The 16402-nt window shown below is 41.7% G+C and overlaps 1 protein-coding gene and 1 long non-coding RNA gene across 4 annotated transcripts in view; one reads left to right on the forward strand and one right to left on the reverse strand.

The window, feature by feature from the left end:
• The window catches only part of LOC137093704 (uncharacterized), a 115507-nt gene that overhangs the window by 64925 nt on the left and 34180 nt on the right, over nucleotides 1–16402 (forward strand). The gene's annotated exons all lie outside the window — the stretch shown is intronic.
• The window catches only part of grin2ca (glutamate receptor, ionotropic, N-methyl D-aspartate 2Ca), a 110910-nt gene that overhangs the window by 12469 nt on the left and 82039 nt on the right, over nucleotides 1–16402 (reverse strand). For both annotated transcript variants that reach the window (XM_067458479.1, XM_067458488.1), the window contains 3 exons: nucleotides 9693–9861; nucleotides 8816–8969; nucleotides 3544–3669 (listed from right to left, as the gene is read on the reverse strand). In XM_067458479.1, the coding sequence (XP_067314580.1) occupies nucleotides 3544–3669; nucleotides 8816–8969; nucleotides 9693–9861 (449 nt within the window). The remainder of the gene's footprint in view (nucleotides 1–3543; nucleotides 3670–8815; nucleotides 8970–9692; nucleotides 9862–16402) is intronic.

The following is a 16402-nucleotide window of genomic DNA, read 5'->3' on the forward strand; positions in this document are numbered from 1 at the left end:
TTCAGTCACAAGAAGGCAATTCAAGTCGAGCTATACAGTCTTGTTCAAAATAATAGCAGTACAATGTGACTAACCAGAATAATCAAGGTTTTTCGTATATTTTTTTATTGCTACGTGGCAAGTTACCAGTAGGTTCAGTAGATTCTCAGAAAACAAATGAGACCCAGCATTCATGATATGCACGCTCTTAAGGCTGTGCAATTGGGCAATTAGTTGAATTAGTTGAAAGGGGTGTGTTCAAAAAAATAGCAGTGTGGCATTCAATCACTGAGGTCATCAATTTTGTGAAGAAACAGGTGTGAATCAGGTGGCCCCTATTTAAGGATGAAGCCAACACTTGTTGAACATGCATTTGAAAGCTGAGGAAAATGGGTCGTTCAAAACATTGTTCAGAAGAACAGCGTACTTTGATTAAAAAGTTGATTAGAGAGGGGAAAACCTATAAAGAGGTGCAAAAAATGATAGGCTGTTCAGCTAAAATGATCTCCAATGCCTTAAAATGGAGAGCAAAACCAGAGAGACGTGGAAGAAAACGATAGACAACCATCAAAATGGATAGAAGAATAACCAGAATGGCAAAGGCTCAGCCCATGATCACCTCCAGGATGATCAAAGACAGTCTGGAGTTACCTGTAAGTACTGTGACAGTTAGAAGACGTCTGTGTGAAGCTAATCTATTTTCAAGAATCCCCCGCAAAGTCCCTCTGTTAAAAAAAAGGCATGTGCAGAAGAGGTTACAATTTACCAAAGAACACATCAACTGGCCTAAAGAGAAATGGAGGAACATTTTGTGGACTGATGAGAGTAAAATTGTTCTTTTTGGGTCCAAGGGCCACAGGCAGTTTGTGAGACGACCCCCAAACTCTGAATTCAAGCCACAGTACACAGTGAAGACAGTGAAGCATGGAGGTGCAAGCATCATGATATGGGCATGTTTCTCCTACTATGGTGTTGGGCCTATTTATCGCATACCAGGGATCATGGATCAGTTTGCATATGTTAAAATACTTGAAGAGGTCATGTTGCCCTATGCTGAAGAGGACATGCCCTTGAAACGGTTGTTTCAACAAGACAATGACCCAAAACACACTAGTAAACGGGCAAAGTCTTGGTTCCAAACCAACAAAATTAATGTTATGGAGTGGCCAGCCCAATCTCCAGACCTTAATCCATTTGAGAACTTGTGGGGTGATATCAAAAATGCTGTTTCTGAAGCAAAACCAAGAAATGTGAATGAATTGTGGAATGTTGTATAAGAATCATGGAGTGGAATAACAGCTGAGAGGTGCCACAAGTTGGTTGACTCCATGCCACACAGATGTCAAGCACTTTTAAAAAACTGTGGTCATACAACTAAATATTAGTTTAGTGATTCACAGGATTGCTAAATCCCAGGAAAAAAAAATGTTTGTACAAAATAGTTTTGAGTTTGTACAGTCAAAGGTAGACACTGCTATTTTTTTGAACACACCCCTTTCAACTAATTGCCCAATTGCACAGCCTTAAGAGCGTGCATATCATGAATGCTGGGTCTTGTTTGTTTTCTGACAATCTACTGAACCTACTGGTAACTTGTTTGCCACGTAGCAATAAAAAATATACTAAAAACCTTGATTATTCTGGTTAGTCACATTGTACTGCTATTATTTTGAACAAGACTGTATGTTCAATTTGCAATGCCAATTTGTCTCGTGGTGGCAAGAACCCTAAACAATAGCCGCTGGATGTCCGGTTCGTGAACGAATCGTTCTTTTTAACCGGATCTTTTTAGTGATCCGCTCGAACCAGTTCACCAAATCGGACTGAATCGTTCTAAGCGGTTCGCGTCTCAAATCAGCGCTGATCCCACAAGTTACTTTACTTCACTCACTTTCTGACATGAGTGACAGTCCCTCAGACTAGAAATAAATGAATATCTCGAAGTATATGTTGTAACTCCAACAGTTCACTGAACTGAGACATGTTTTGCTGTGAGAACCGGTGAGCTGAGATACTGCGTGATAGCGTCGTCTTGAACCGAACTGTTTCTCTCGGAGTGGGACGGCTGCTGTTTCTCTCGGAAAACGGATGCTGATAATATATGAGCATGGGTGAACCAAGGATTTGTGTAAGTTTATGTTATGTCAATGTAAGTTTATTTAATCTGTGTAAAACATCAGTGTTTGCACGACATGAATTAAAAAACGTGTCCAAGATGATGATGATAACAATAATAATTATTACTATACTAAGTTTTGGTTAAAAATACTTTATATGAATGTGTTTGAATGTATTTTCATCAGCCGGGATGATAGAAATGACGTCATTACGTAAGGACGTAAAAGGAGCGGTGATCCGTTTTTTTTAAACGGTTCATTGAAACCAACTGTCCGAAAGAACCGTTTTGCGGAAAAGAACCGAACTTCCCATCCGAGAGAATAAGAGTTGTGCATGAAGGAATCTACAGACAGCAATACGGCACAGTCACCCTGGCATAATGTTGCCTTTTTTTAAAATTTAAATTAAATTAAAAATACACTGCTGTGGACGTTGTTTATGTCATTAATGTGTTTACTGTGATAATGGACTGAGGATGGGAGTTGGATTGGGTATTCGGTTTCGGATTCGGCAGAATCTTAACCAGTGGATTCGTATTCGGCCGAACCTCAAAAATCTGGATTCGGTGCATCCCTAGTCAAACGGTCACTCAGATGAGTCCAAATTTGGCATTCTTGTAGGAAATCATCCTCATAGGTGAAATCATTCTTGTAGGTGTCCTCCGGGCTTAAGAGGAGGGAGACCTTCCAGCGTGTTATCAGCTTTCAGTTCAAAAGCCAGCGTCTCTGGTGGTATGGAGGGCATAAGTGGATGCGATATGGGCAGCTTTCATGTTTTGGAAGGCACTATGAATGCTGAAAGGTATATAAAGGTTTTAGGGCAACATATGCTCCCCTCCAGATGACTTCTACTTAAGGGAAGGCCTTGTGTATTTCAGCAGGACAATGCAAAACCACATACTGCAGCTATTTCAACAGCATGGCTTCGTCGTAGAAGAGTCTGGCTGCTGAATTGGCCTGAAGAGAACATTTGCCGCATAATTAAACAAAGAAAATATGTCAAAGACGACCACAAACTCTTCAGTAGCTGGAAACCTACGTATATCAGGTAAGAATGGGACCAAATTTCAGTGCCTCGATGCCCAGACATCTCCAAATTGTTTTGAAAAGAAGATGAGATGAGACCTTTAGCAGGTATCAAGTTTGAAATGAGCTCAATTAGTATATAAAAGTGTAACATTTATCTGTTTAAACATTTGAAATGTCCTCTATGTTGTAGTGTGAATAAAATATTGTCTCATGTGATTTGAAAGTCTATTAGTTTCATTTTATTCAAATGTAAAAAACGTCCCAACATTTCCAGTATTCGGGTTGTACACGCATTACCTTTTCTCCTAGCTTATGTTCTATCAAACCTGTCATGATTGATGAACAGAGTATCAGGTTACCACAGTTTTTGACATCTGTCACGGGTCCTGAGGTGTTAGCAGAGGCGGTGAACACTGACCTTTGGCACTGACCAGGCTGCGGTTGTAGCCCACAGGACTAAAGTATTCAAACACAAACACAGTCACTGCCACGACTGTAAGACACATGACAAACATCATCACCCACACCGCTGGGCTGTAGGGCTCTGAGAGAGAGAGAGAGAGAGAGAGAGAGAGAGAGAGAGAGAGAGAGAGAGAGAGAGAGAGAGAGAGAGAGAGAGAGAGAGAGAGAGAAGACGAGACAAAGACAGATGAAGCAAATGACTCCATTCCCAAATGACATGGTTTTATTTTAGCAGGACTGCAAAGCCTTTTTAAATTCTGATACATGCAAAATGAGGTGTAATTAAAGTCAACACAATTCATACACCACTCAACAAGAGTCATACACAAGTAACACTGCACTGTAAATATTTATAAGATCTTATTTTATGTTGACAGTATGCTATTGTATTTTACTATGAATTCTAGGTTCTGAGGAGGTTTATTGTTTACAGTATAATAGAAAAATGTGCAAAAGGATTTATAGGATGGCTAACCGACCTCAACGGTGAATATAAAATAGTGTCAACACAGGATATAAGATTCCCAAACCAACACTGATGTAGTGGTTGAAGAACTGAGCTGGCAGCCGTTAATCACAATACTGCTGTTTAATTTCAAATTCTTTACAGAAAATGATAAAAACGCCTTTCAATGTCCCAATTGTCTCATTCCAGCCCACGTCCAATCAATTTTTGCCCCTTTATAAGCACATTTGAATTTGAGTGTTTAGCATCACTTATGTGAGTGTGCAACAGTAGCCCCTTTCACACAACCACACCGGTAAATTACCGTAAAATTACCAGAATTACTTTACTGCTTAATACACAAATATGCTGTTCATTTAAGCAACAGCGTTCTGGCTTTTTACCGTTAAGAGACTGTCACATGCCTGTCCTGTTTTGTGTGCACATGTGGGTTTTGTCATGTCTCCGGTCTACTGTCAACCCCGCCCTTCTTGTTATCTGATTATTGGTTAATTTGCCCCACCTGTTCCCTCTTGATTTCTTCCCCTTATAAGCTCCTTGTGTTTGTCAGTCTGTGTTGGATCCTTGTGTAATGTCTGCGTCTCCCGTTCCCCCAGTGACTTCTGTTGGTATGTTTTGAGTTTTAGTTTATGTTCTATTATGTGTTTTGCCCCCTCGTGGGTGTTTGTTTTGTATTTATGTTTTATTTGTTATAAATATATATCCTTTTCTGCACTTGAGTCCTCGCACCATTTCCTTTGTCTGTAACGTGACAGAAGGATCCAACCATACTATGAGGACTCAGCAGAGAAGTTCTCCCTCGGTGCCAGTTCCGGGGGTCCCGAGTCCGGGAATCCCGAGTCCAGACATGGCCTGGAGGGCCGTAATGGGAGGGTTTGTGGTGGCAGTCCTGCATGCTTGGGAAAAGCACAGGGTGTCATCCACCACTCCGGTGGTCCCAGTTCCGGTGGATCGTGCGCCGGTGGTCCCTGTGCCGGTGGATCATGTTCCGGTGGTCCCTGTGCCGGTGGATCGTGCTCCGGTGGTCCCTGTGCCGGTGGATCGTGCTCCGGTGGTCCCTGTGCCGGTGGATCGTGTTCCGGTGGTCCCTGTGCCGGTGGATCGTGTTCCGGTGGTCCCTGTGCCGGTGGATCGTGTTCCGGTGGTCCCTGTGCCGGTGGATCGTGTTCCGGTGGTCCCTGTGCCGGTGGATCGTGTTCCGGTGGTCCCTGTGCCGGTGGATCGTGTTCCGGTGGTCCCTGTGCCGGTGGATCGTGTTCCGGTGGTCCCTGTGCCGGTGGATCGTGTTCCGGTGGTCCCTGTGCCGGTGGACTCCGTTCCGGTGGTCCCGAGTCCGGAAACGGCCTGGAGGGCTGTGATGGGATGCTTTGTGGTGGCAGTCCTGCATGCGTGGAAGGAGCACAGGGCTTTATCCGAAGCCCCGGAGGCAGTTCCGGTGGTCCCAGTTCCGGTGGATCGTGTGCCGGTGGTCTCAGTTCCGGTGGATCGTGTTCCGGTGGTCCCTGTGCCGGTGGATCGTGTTCCGGTGGTCCCAGTTCCGGCAGATCATGTTCCGGTGGTCCCAATGCCAGCAGATTGTATTCCGGTGGTCCCAGTGCCGGTGGATACTGCTGGACTGGAGAAGTTTCCCCAACGCCCTGCCTGCGCCCCTGAGGCGCCCTGCTCTCCCTGCGCCCCTGAGGCGCCCAGCTCTCCCTGCGCCCCTGAGCAGTCCTGCTCTCCGTGCGGCGCTGAGGCGTCCTGCTCTCCGTGCGCCGCTGAGGCGTCCTGCTCTCCGTGCGCCGCTGAGGCGTCCTGCTCTCCGTGCGCCGCTGAGGCGTCCTGCTCTCCGTGCGCCGCTGAGGCGTCCTGCTCTCCGTGCGCCGCTGAGGCGTCCTGCTCTCCGTGCGCCGCTGAGGCGTCCTGCTCTCCGTTCGCCGCTGAGGCGTCCTGCTCTCCGTGCGCCGCTGAGGCGTCCTGCTCTCCGTGCGCCGCTGAGGCGTCCTGCTCTCCGTGCGCCGCTGAGGCGTCCTGCTCTCCGTGCGCCGCTGAGGCGTCCTGCTCTCCGTGCGCCGCTGAGGCGTCCTGCTCTCCGTGCGCCGCTGAGGCGTCCTGCTCTCCGTGCGCCGCTGAGGCGTCCTGCTCTCCGTGCGCCGCTGAGGCGTCCTGCTCTCCGTGCGCCGCTGAGGCGTCCTGCTCTCCGTGCGACGCTGAGGCGTCCTGCTCTCCGTGCGACGCTGAGGCGTCCTGCTCTCACCGCGCCTCCCTGGCGCTCCCTGCACTGACCGCACCACCCAGGAGTCCTGCTCTCACCGCGCCTCCCTGGCGCCCTGCTCTACCCATGCCGCCCTGGCCGCCTGAACTCTGCGGGCCGCCCCGGCCACCTGAACTCGGTGGGCCTCCCGACTTCGGCGGGCCGCCCTGGTCATTCGAACTTTGTGTGCCACCATGGCCTCCTGAACTTTTTGTTTTCCTTGTCCCTCCCTTGTTTGCCCCTCCCTTGTCTGTTCCTTCCTTGTCTGTTTCCCCTGTCCCTCCCGTCCCACCCTGGTCTGTCCCTCCCGTCCCGCCCTGGTCTGTCCCTCCCGTGCCCCCCTGGTCAGTCCCTCCCGTGCCCCCCTGGTCAGTCCCTCCCGTGCCCCCCTGGTCAGTCCCTCCCGTCCCGCCCTGGTCAGCCCCTCCCGTCCCGCCCTGGTCTGTTTTTCCCATCCCTGTCCCTAGTGGAGCGTCTGGTAGCCGCTCCTTAAGGAGGGGGTAATGTCACATGCCTGTCCTGTTTTGTGTGCACATGTGGGTTTTGTCATGTCTCCGGTCTACTGTCAACCCCGCCCTTCTTGTTATCTGATTATTGGTTAATTTGCCCCACCTGTTCCCTCTTGATTTCTTCCCCTTATAAGCTCCTTGTGTTTGTCAGTCTGTGTTGGATCCTTGTGTAATGTCTGCGTCTCCCGTTCCCCCAGTGACTTCTGTTGGTATGTTTTGAGTTTTAGTTTATGTTCTATTATGTGTTTTGCCCCCTCGTGGGTGTTTGTTTTGTATTTATGTTTTATTTGTTATAAATATATATCCTTTTCTGCACTTGAGTCCTCGCACCATTTCCTTTGTCTGTAACGTGACAGAGACTACTTCACAAAAAAATACTGGTAAATTCTGTGATGCCTGTCTTCGGAAATGGTCTTTAAACACTGCGCCATTGTCTTCATCTGCCAACATGAGGAGAAATGCTTTAGTTTTACTATCTGTTCAATTTGACAACATCTTTTTGACATCTGAGTGACAGGCATAACGGATGATCAAACAGAACGCGTATGCTCTTAAAAACCAGAGGTGGACAGTTGAGTGCCGTTCTTAAGTACACATCTCTACTTGAGTATTAAACTTATGGCTTATGACTTATGGTACTCATCCCACTACATTTATATCAAGGTCCTCGAAGTCGAAAGCCGTTTCTGTAGCAGCTTTGAAATCAGTGGATGATTATTTTCTTCTTGAAATTTTTCCGCACTTGACGCACTATGATGCAATACTAATTATAACAGGAGAATTGTGTGTATTATGACCCACTGGGATCCGATGTGAGATCCACCCATCAGAGAGGTTCCCGAACTTTAATAGATTTTTTGATTGGTTCAAATGAAGGGAGAATATATCATGTTCTTCATTGTCTCGCGACAATGTCTCTAGGACAAATACACACAAAATAATGTCAAAATGTCTGTTTTGGTGAGTGTTCACATAAAGTTGATTATGTCTTAAGTGAGCATAAAATGTTAAGATAATATTGGATGTGTATCAGTGCATCGGATCTGTGCATTTGCCCTTAAAGGGACTTTGTAAAGAACTTTGTAACTTTTAAACAAGTCTTAAAATGAGTTCAAGGTAGTCCTATGCTAGTATGTCAGATGGAGCGTCACTGACTGGCTTAAACCACCATGATGGCACAGTGTGCATTTATACAACAATGCAACAATAATAAAATAATGCACTGGCATAAAGGAAATTTACTTTTGATACTTAAGTACTTTTAAAACCAAGTCCTTCTGTACTTTTACTCAAGTAAAAATTACGTTTTTGCAACTTTCAATTGTAATGGAGTAATATTTGACCAGTAGTAATTTTACTGAAGTAATGGAGTTGTGTACTTTGTCCACCTCTGTTAAAAACACAAAACTTGCGTAATATTATCCAACTGCAGAGGTGCAGTACTGACGAATAGGAAAGAAGGCTGGGTCTCAAGCACAACACGTCGAAAAAGCTGTAAGACCATTTAGTGCATATTTAAATAGAAAAAAGATAAAAAACCTTACTGTAAACTGCGCAGAGTAATCACGTCATATTCTTATTTCTTTATGATTGACCCAAAGTAGACTTCTTGTGTCAGCGTGTTCTGATTTCATAGGTGAATATACCGGTAATCTTCAATCCACATTTACACAGAGCTCATTACCAGTAATTTACTGGTAATGTTACAAATTACCTTACTGGTAAATTGCCAGAACCAATTCACCTGTATTGTTGAAAAGGTCCTGTTCACACATGATCTGTTACCGCTAATTTACCAGTAAAAACTGTATGTGTGAAAGGGGCTAGTAATAAAAAGGGTCAAAGGGTCAATTAGCGATTACTGTAAAGTTTAGCTTAATTTAAATTATAAATATATACACAAAAAGATACACAGTCTTTCTGTGTTTACAGTAAGTGGGTTTCTGAATACTGTAAATGCCAGTCAGGTACAGTTCATTAATAGTGCTAGTTTAGTTCGTTTTACAGTAGTATTTCTTACCCAAGAAGGCTGAAGGAGACACAGTTCCATTGCTCCTGGCCACCATCACACTGATGCCAGTCTCCACAAACGGCACAGAGAAGTCAATGATCTCAGAGCGCTCCTCATTTATGGTCAGAGAGCCAATGGCCATGTCTGCTCGCTTATAAAATACCTGAGAAGAAAGATGAGAGTAAGTCATATTACAGAATATATACAGTATGTATATATATATATATTTATATATATATATATATATATATATATATATATATATATATATATATATATATATATATATATATATATATATATATATATATATATATATATATATATAAAGAAAAATGTATATATTATTGTCTGTAAACATGGTTGATGTGGCTGTGCCTGTGCTAGTGCAATAACCACTGTGTTTGTGTGTGTGTGTGTGTGTGTGTATGGGGGGGCATGTTTTTGTAAAATATCAGGACACAAATGTGTATAATGACATGGGTATGACACAGGTATTACAAGAATAGGGTGAAATAAGTCACTCACTCACTCACTCACTCACTTTTCAAAGTGCTTATAAATCATACAGGATGAGGTTTTTTGAGAAAGTAAAAATGCAGAATTTTTCCTGTGATGGGTTTAGGGGCTGTGTAAGGGGATAGAAAATATGATTTGCACTGTATAAAACCATTACACCCATGGACTGTCCCCACTTTTGACAAAAAACAAACGTGTGCGTTCAAGTAAACGCTACGTTATGGGGACAAAATGTCCTCACAAAGACAGCAGTATCCAAAATCCTTGTCCATGTGGGGAAATGTTTTGTTCCTCATGCAGAAAACAGCTTATAAATCATACCAAGAGATGTTTTTTTTTGAAAATGTAAAAACGGACGTTTCCTCACCTCTCCGATCATACCGTTCCAGATCCCTCGTACCAGCTTGCCATGTTTGCCGTTGGTGACCAGGTAGAGGTCGTAGGAGAACTTGATGTTGCGAGAGAGCTTTTTCAGGATGTCGATGCAGAAGCCTTTGCAGCATAGTTTGGTGTATGGCTCAGTGTGTCCGACTATCCTGTGGGAACACAATGGGGACTTTATCAACTTATTAAGCCTATGATAATGATACCGAATCACGCTGGAAGTTTTCTCTTCAGAGTCAGCACTTTTCAATGGTCGTATTCACATGAATTTGAAAACCAAACATACAAGTACAAATCACTGTCATTGCAACAGTGCTTTTTCCTCTGTTCTTCAAGTGAACAAAAAAGGGTTTATAAAATGACACATTTCAGAGTTTATAATGATGAACTGATTAAAACAAAGTCAATTTTTATAACTTTTGTTATAAAATGTGAGTAGTGCATGACTGCACAAAATAAACTTCCATTATGTTAAGTTTTTTTGTGTGGTTGCTAGGGTGTTAAGAGTCATTGCTATGTGGTTTTTGTATGGTTACTAGGTGGTTGTATACTGAAATCTAATCAAAAGCGCCCATCCCCAAGATTATTCTGGTCTCTAGGCATGGGCACTGATTTATGTTTGTGCCGGGGGGTGCTCACACTTTCCCCCACCGCCAAAATCATTCGAAAATACTTTACAAACCAAAATGCATCTTTATTTACTTCTGTTTCCATGAGCAAATGCTAACTGGGCTAGGTGAGCAAGGTGACAATACATACCGCTTAAAACATTTTTGCTAATTACTCTTGAATTGTATGTATTATGAACCCATCCCCACCTATCAGAGAGGTTCCCGAACTTCAATAGAGTTTTTGATTGGTTCAAATGAATGGAGAATATCTTGTGTTGTTCATTGTCAGCCGACTATTTCATCTGCCAGGAGAAAACTGTAGGCTAAGTCTAACTGAAAGATTGAAGGTTTATATTCTACAAGTGGCCATTCCTGAGCCATGAACCATCAAATCTTTGTTTTTGGCCAAATATTCCCACACATATACAAATACTCTCTTGAAAAGAACGCAGTAGGTTGACAATATAGTTGAACATGTTGCATCTACATAGTCTGAATGATTTTAAAATGTCCCTGAATATTAAAACCAACCCTTACACCCATGGCCTAAACATGCTCGTCTTGTGTCTTTCTGTGCAGCTTGAAGTATGCAAGAAGTTTCAAATATAGCTTAACTGTAATACAAGAACAAGGGCTCGTATATAATCTATTTGCTTCTGTCATTAGTTACTCAAACTAGTTTTTTAATTATGTTCAGTGCCAATCCATTTGCCACAGTCAACAAATAAATATAAACCGGGCCATTTCTGTGTAGATACCTAAAATGAAAAACCTTTCAGAGACTGTTGTGCCTCATTAACATTACATTGTTTCCTCAGTCTTGGCCCGTCTCCTGTTTCCTCGATTATGAATGTCGAGTCGAAACTTACATCCAATCACAAGTGATTAACGACGGCTCCAATAAATCCATTCACACAGTCTAATGGCAGTGACGGAGACCGTTTGGGCTTTTTCTACGGCCAGACAGAATGCATTCTGAATGTATAATAAGCAGCCTTTATGGTCATAGTCTTTAAATAACATCAGTGCACACATGCAAAAGCAAAAAAAATAATAAAAAAGTCCTCTGGGAATGGTAGGGGAACCTAAAAATGGCAAGGACCTAAAAAAGGGAGGATTACGAGAGCATGGACAGCGAAAGGATGCGTGACGTCAGCAGTGAGTGGGCCGTAGTGGCCGTCACGACGGGTCCTTGTGTTTTGTCGCAGCTGTGGCAGATGGAAGAACAGCCGGGCCAAAACAAATCCAACTCAAATTAATCACAAACAAATAAAGATGGAAGAGAAACGGCCTGCAGGATGACTGGCCTCATGTTGGATAAGAGCTGGTACTGTACATACTGTTGCTTAGACATACGATTTGTTCTTATAGAAAAGGATGTCATGTGGTATTTACATAGTCATGTTATATTATTCTGTCTCCATCTGTTTGACCTTGTACTATGATTTTTGCCATATTTTCTAAGTCCAAATGATCAAATCTGACAGGAGCAGCAAAAAAGGAGAGTTCGTTAAAACAGAACTCAAAAAAAGAAAAAAATGCTGGGTTGATTAAACCCATGTTTAGGTCAAATATGAATAAACCATATTTGGTTTAAACATGTAATTTAAAGGGATAGTTCACCAAAAATTTTAATTTGATGTTTATCTGCTGACCCTGAGGACATCCAAGATATTGATGACTTTGTTTCTTCAGTAGAATACAAATGAAGATTTTTAACCAAAATAGTTGTCTGTACAGTCATAAAATGCATGTGAATGTTAACAGTCGAGAGTATTAGAGCTATGAGAGTAAAAAAAAGAAAGAAATGCACATACAAATTCATATTAAACCCTGCGGCTCGTGACGACACATTGATGTCTTAAAGGGTTAGTTCGCCCAAAATTTTTAATTGATGTCATTAATGACTCACCCTAATCTTGTTCCACACCTGTAAGACCTCCGTTCATCTTCAGACACAGTTTAAGATATTTTATATTGAGTCTGAGAGCGTATCTAAGTGTATGCACACTATACTGTCCATGTCCAGAAAGGGAATAAAAACATCATCAAAGTAGTCCATATGGGACATCAGTTAGTTCATTAGAATCTCTTGAAGCATCGAAAATACATTTTGGTCCAAAAATAACAAAAACTACGACTTTATTCAGCATTGTCTTCTCTTCCTGGTTTGTTTTCAAACCTCAAATAAAGATTCAAACAGTTATGATTCAGTGTATTTATTCATGATTTGGATCGTGTGTCAAACTGCTGAAATCATGTGACAATGGCGATCCGAATCATGAATCAATACACTGATAAATAATAAATAAATAAATAAAAGTAAATACATATACAGTCAAACCAAAAACTTTTCAGACACCAGATATATATTTTTTTCTAGTTGCCGGACACTATAGTCTGTGTAAGTTAGTATAGCAAAACAAAGTAAACTGTGGCATACCCCAAAATTCTTCATACGGTCGACTACCAGTAAAAATTGGCCACAATTATTAAGTTAAAGTGTTTTTTCTTTAATTGCTAATGGGACTTTTTGCACCACAGACACCACAATTGCTTATTGGTTGATCTAAATTGTTATTATCTAATTGTGTACTTAAATTTAACAGCTGATTGGTTAATTGTTATCCATTACATACATTTCTATCAGTTACCTGACATTGTTCTGACAGTTTAACATGTCATACTTGTCATATTTTATTTCCATTTTCGAAACTATAGCGATTAAACTGTGATAATGTGATAAAATGTTGAAGGTGTCTGAATAAATTTTGGTTTGACTGTATATGAATAAATACATCAGTGATATTTTAGTTTTGTGTTTATAACATTTTTTAATAATTGTTATTATTTTAGTTTTAAATTTATTTTGCAATTTTAATAGTTTTTCTTTACATATTTTTATTCCACTTTAATTCATTTTTAGTTTAGTTTTTGTCACTTTAGTACATCAACATTAAGTTATTTATTATATTTCATTTTCTTGTTTTATAGTTCAGCTTTATTTTAACAAACCAAATTTATTAGCTTTAGTTCACAATAACAATACTGAAACAAATACGAATAAATTAGAATATAAATATTACATATGTCTCTCTTTCTTATTTAAGCTGTTATCCAAGATGAATGTTTTAATTCTACCCTCACGAAAGACATAATATATACCAGAACATCCATTGCAAAAGCATGGTGAACCTACACAAGTGAAGTTGTTACTATAGCAACCAATGTGTGTGTGTATATATATATAGTTGCTATCCCTTTATCCCATGTGCATCCCTTTATGACTCACCTAAAGGATTATTAGGAACACCTGTTCAATTTCTCATTAATGCAATAATCTAATCAACCAATCACATGGCAGTTGCTTCAATGCATTTAGGGATGTGGCCCTGGTCTAGACAATCTCCTGAACTCCAAACTGAATGTCAGAATGGGAAAGAAATGTGATTTAAGCAATTTTGAGCGTGGCATGGTTGTTGGTGTCAGACGGGCTGGTCTGAGAATTTTACAATCTGCTCAGTTACTGGGATTTTCACACACAACCATTTCTAGGGTTTACAGAGAATGGTGTGAAAAGGGAAAAACATCCAGTATGCTGCAGTCCTGTGGGCGAAAATGCTTTGTTGATGCCAGAGGTCAAAGGAGAATGGGCCGAGGAGCAACTTTGACTGAAATAACCACTCGTTACAACCAAGGTATGCAGCAAAGCCACAACACGCACAACCTTGAGGGATGGGCTACAACAGCAGAAGACCCCACCGGGTACCACTCATCTACACTACAAATAGGAAAAAGAGGCTACAATTTGCACAAGCTCACCAAAATTGGACAGTTGAGGACTGGAAAAATGTTGCCTGGTCTGATGAGTCTCGACTTCTGTTGAGACATTCAGATGGTAGAGTCAGAATTTGGCGTAAACAGAATGAGAACATGGATCCATCATGCCTTGTTACCACTGTGCAGGCTGGTGGTGGTGGTGTAATGGTGTGGGGGATGGTTTCTTGGCACACTTTAGGCCCCTTAGTACAAATTGGGCATCGTTTAAATGCCACGGCCTACCTGAGCATTGTTTCTGACCATGTCCATCCCTTTATGACCACCATGTACCTATCCCCTGATGGCTACTTCCAGCAGGATAATGCACCATGTCACAAAGCTCAAATCATTTCAAATTGGTTTCTTGAACATGACAGTGAGTTCACTGAACTAAAATGGCCCCCACAGTCACCAGATCTCAACCCAATAGAGCATCTTTGGTATGTGGTGGAATGGGAGCTTCGTGCCCTGGATGTGCATCCCACAAATCTCATCAACTGCAAGATGCTATCCTATCAATATGGGCCAACATTTCTAAAGAAGGCTTTCAGCACCTTGTTGAATCAATGCCACGTAAAATTAAGGCAGTTCTGAAGGCGAAAAGGGGTCAAACACAGGGGGGTTTATACACCCACCTAATCCTTTAGGTGGGTGTATAAATATATAAATATATATATTTTTCTCACTTTTTAAGTTAAGTCAACTGAACGTAATGTTGGAAAAGGCTGGAGCTGTTGCCTGACCATTAGCACATTAGTGACTGTGATTTTTGCCAAGGAAAACAATTTCCCAAATAAACCCTAGCTGTGACACGCCCTTAAATCATAGACAAATGATAGATTAAAAAAAAAAAAACATGGTTGATAGTAATGTTATATCAGGACAAACCTGATGTTGACTCAAAAACATGTCCTACTTAACAAATTCAGTCTCTGATATTTTGATGACACAAGTTTGAGTTGGAATCCTACATTTCCCCATCCCCATCCCCTTCCTGTTATCTCTCTAAAAAGCAGAAAATGATTCAAGAAATCAATAAGAAGTGCACATTCTTGCTGTTGTAGTGAGGTAGAGCTGCTGCTGGGAGAGTCAGTTAATGCATTACTGAAGTGGTATAAATGTCCATCCAGTTCGCATTAGCAAGATGTGTGGTAGAACAGCCATCCAAAACACTTTTTCTGCACATCAACAGGGTTACTTCCTCCGAGAAATCCAATCGATAACCTTAAAATGTTTCCTGACCCCATCTGATTTGAACTTAAATCGGTACCTTTAGGAGCATTATAGTGGCTCAGGTGTCTGCACTGTCTTGAGCAGTATTTGTTTTTAGAGCTCTGGTTCATTTCACAATGCCTGAGGAAAAATAAACAGCACAGCCTTCACCGTAGTCTTCAATCTGGATTCACAACAACAATTACAACCCTGGAAAACAATAGCGGAGTTTAATGTGAGCAATAAAGGGAGTGTGTATGTCTATTCATACAAAGAAGCAGTATAATAGATTTGAAAGAAAATACGAGTGTTGCCATATGCTTAAGACAGAAGTTCAGCCAACGTCACTATGTCTGACTTCACATCTGAGACTAGGGTTTTATTTACTGGCCCAAATCAAAACAGGTTGATCATAACGTGAAAGTTAGCATGAGAGTGCAACAGACGACAATAAAGAACACAGACGCAAGAGCAACGCAAGTAAGCGTTTGGTTTTTGAGCAGTAAATAATGTCACAAACAGCAGTAAACTGACGAGCCCAAACCTTAGTAAATCACCTTGCATGATTAATGTAAATACTCTCCTCCCATAAATGTTGTGTCTGTAAGGGAAACTCCTACAAATTCATGCAATAAGCTCAGCTGCAAAAATAGTGCCAATTTTTTCACTGCGTGTCTTTGGTAAATCCTGACAGTATTTTTTTTTTTTTATGCCAAAAGAGGGTTTGTGCTATGGATGTCAGCCGAACTTAGCCCTGCCCACAACATTTGAGTCTGGACCTGATCCGTTGTAGAGTAACTATGCTCGAACCAGAGCTGTTCAGACCAATCAAATTGTCAGTAACGTAATCATCCCGTCACCAAAGAGGGCTTTGGTTGAATTAAATTACTAAACGGAGAACTTGTTCGTATATGCATTCACCTTTACTATTGCTCTCAGAAATGATGAACATGTTAATAAGTACTCTGTGTAGCCTTAAATTATTTTTACAACACCGGCAAAGATCGTTTACACTCATCTTCTTCTTCTACTTCCAGCGAGCAGTTGAGCT

This window comes from Pseudorasbora parva, chromosome 2 (assembly GCF_024679245.1).
Source record: "Pseudorasbora parva isolate DD20220531a chromosome 2, ASM2467924v1, whole genome shotgun sequence".
Classification (NCBI taxonomy): domain Eukaryota; kingdom Metazoa; phylum Chordata; class Actinopteri; order Cypriniformes; family Gobionidae; genus Pseudorasbora; species Pseudorasbora parva.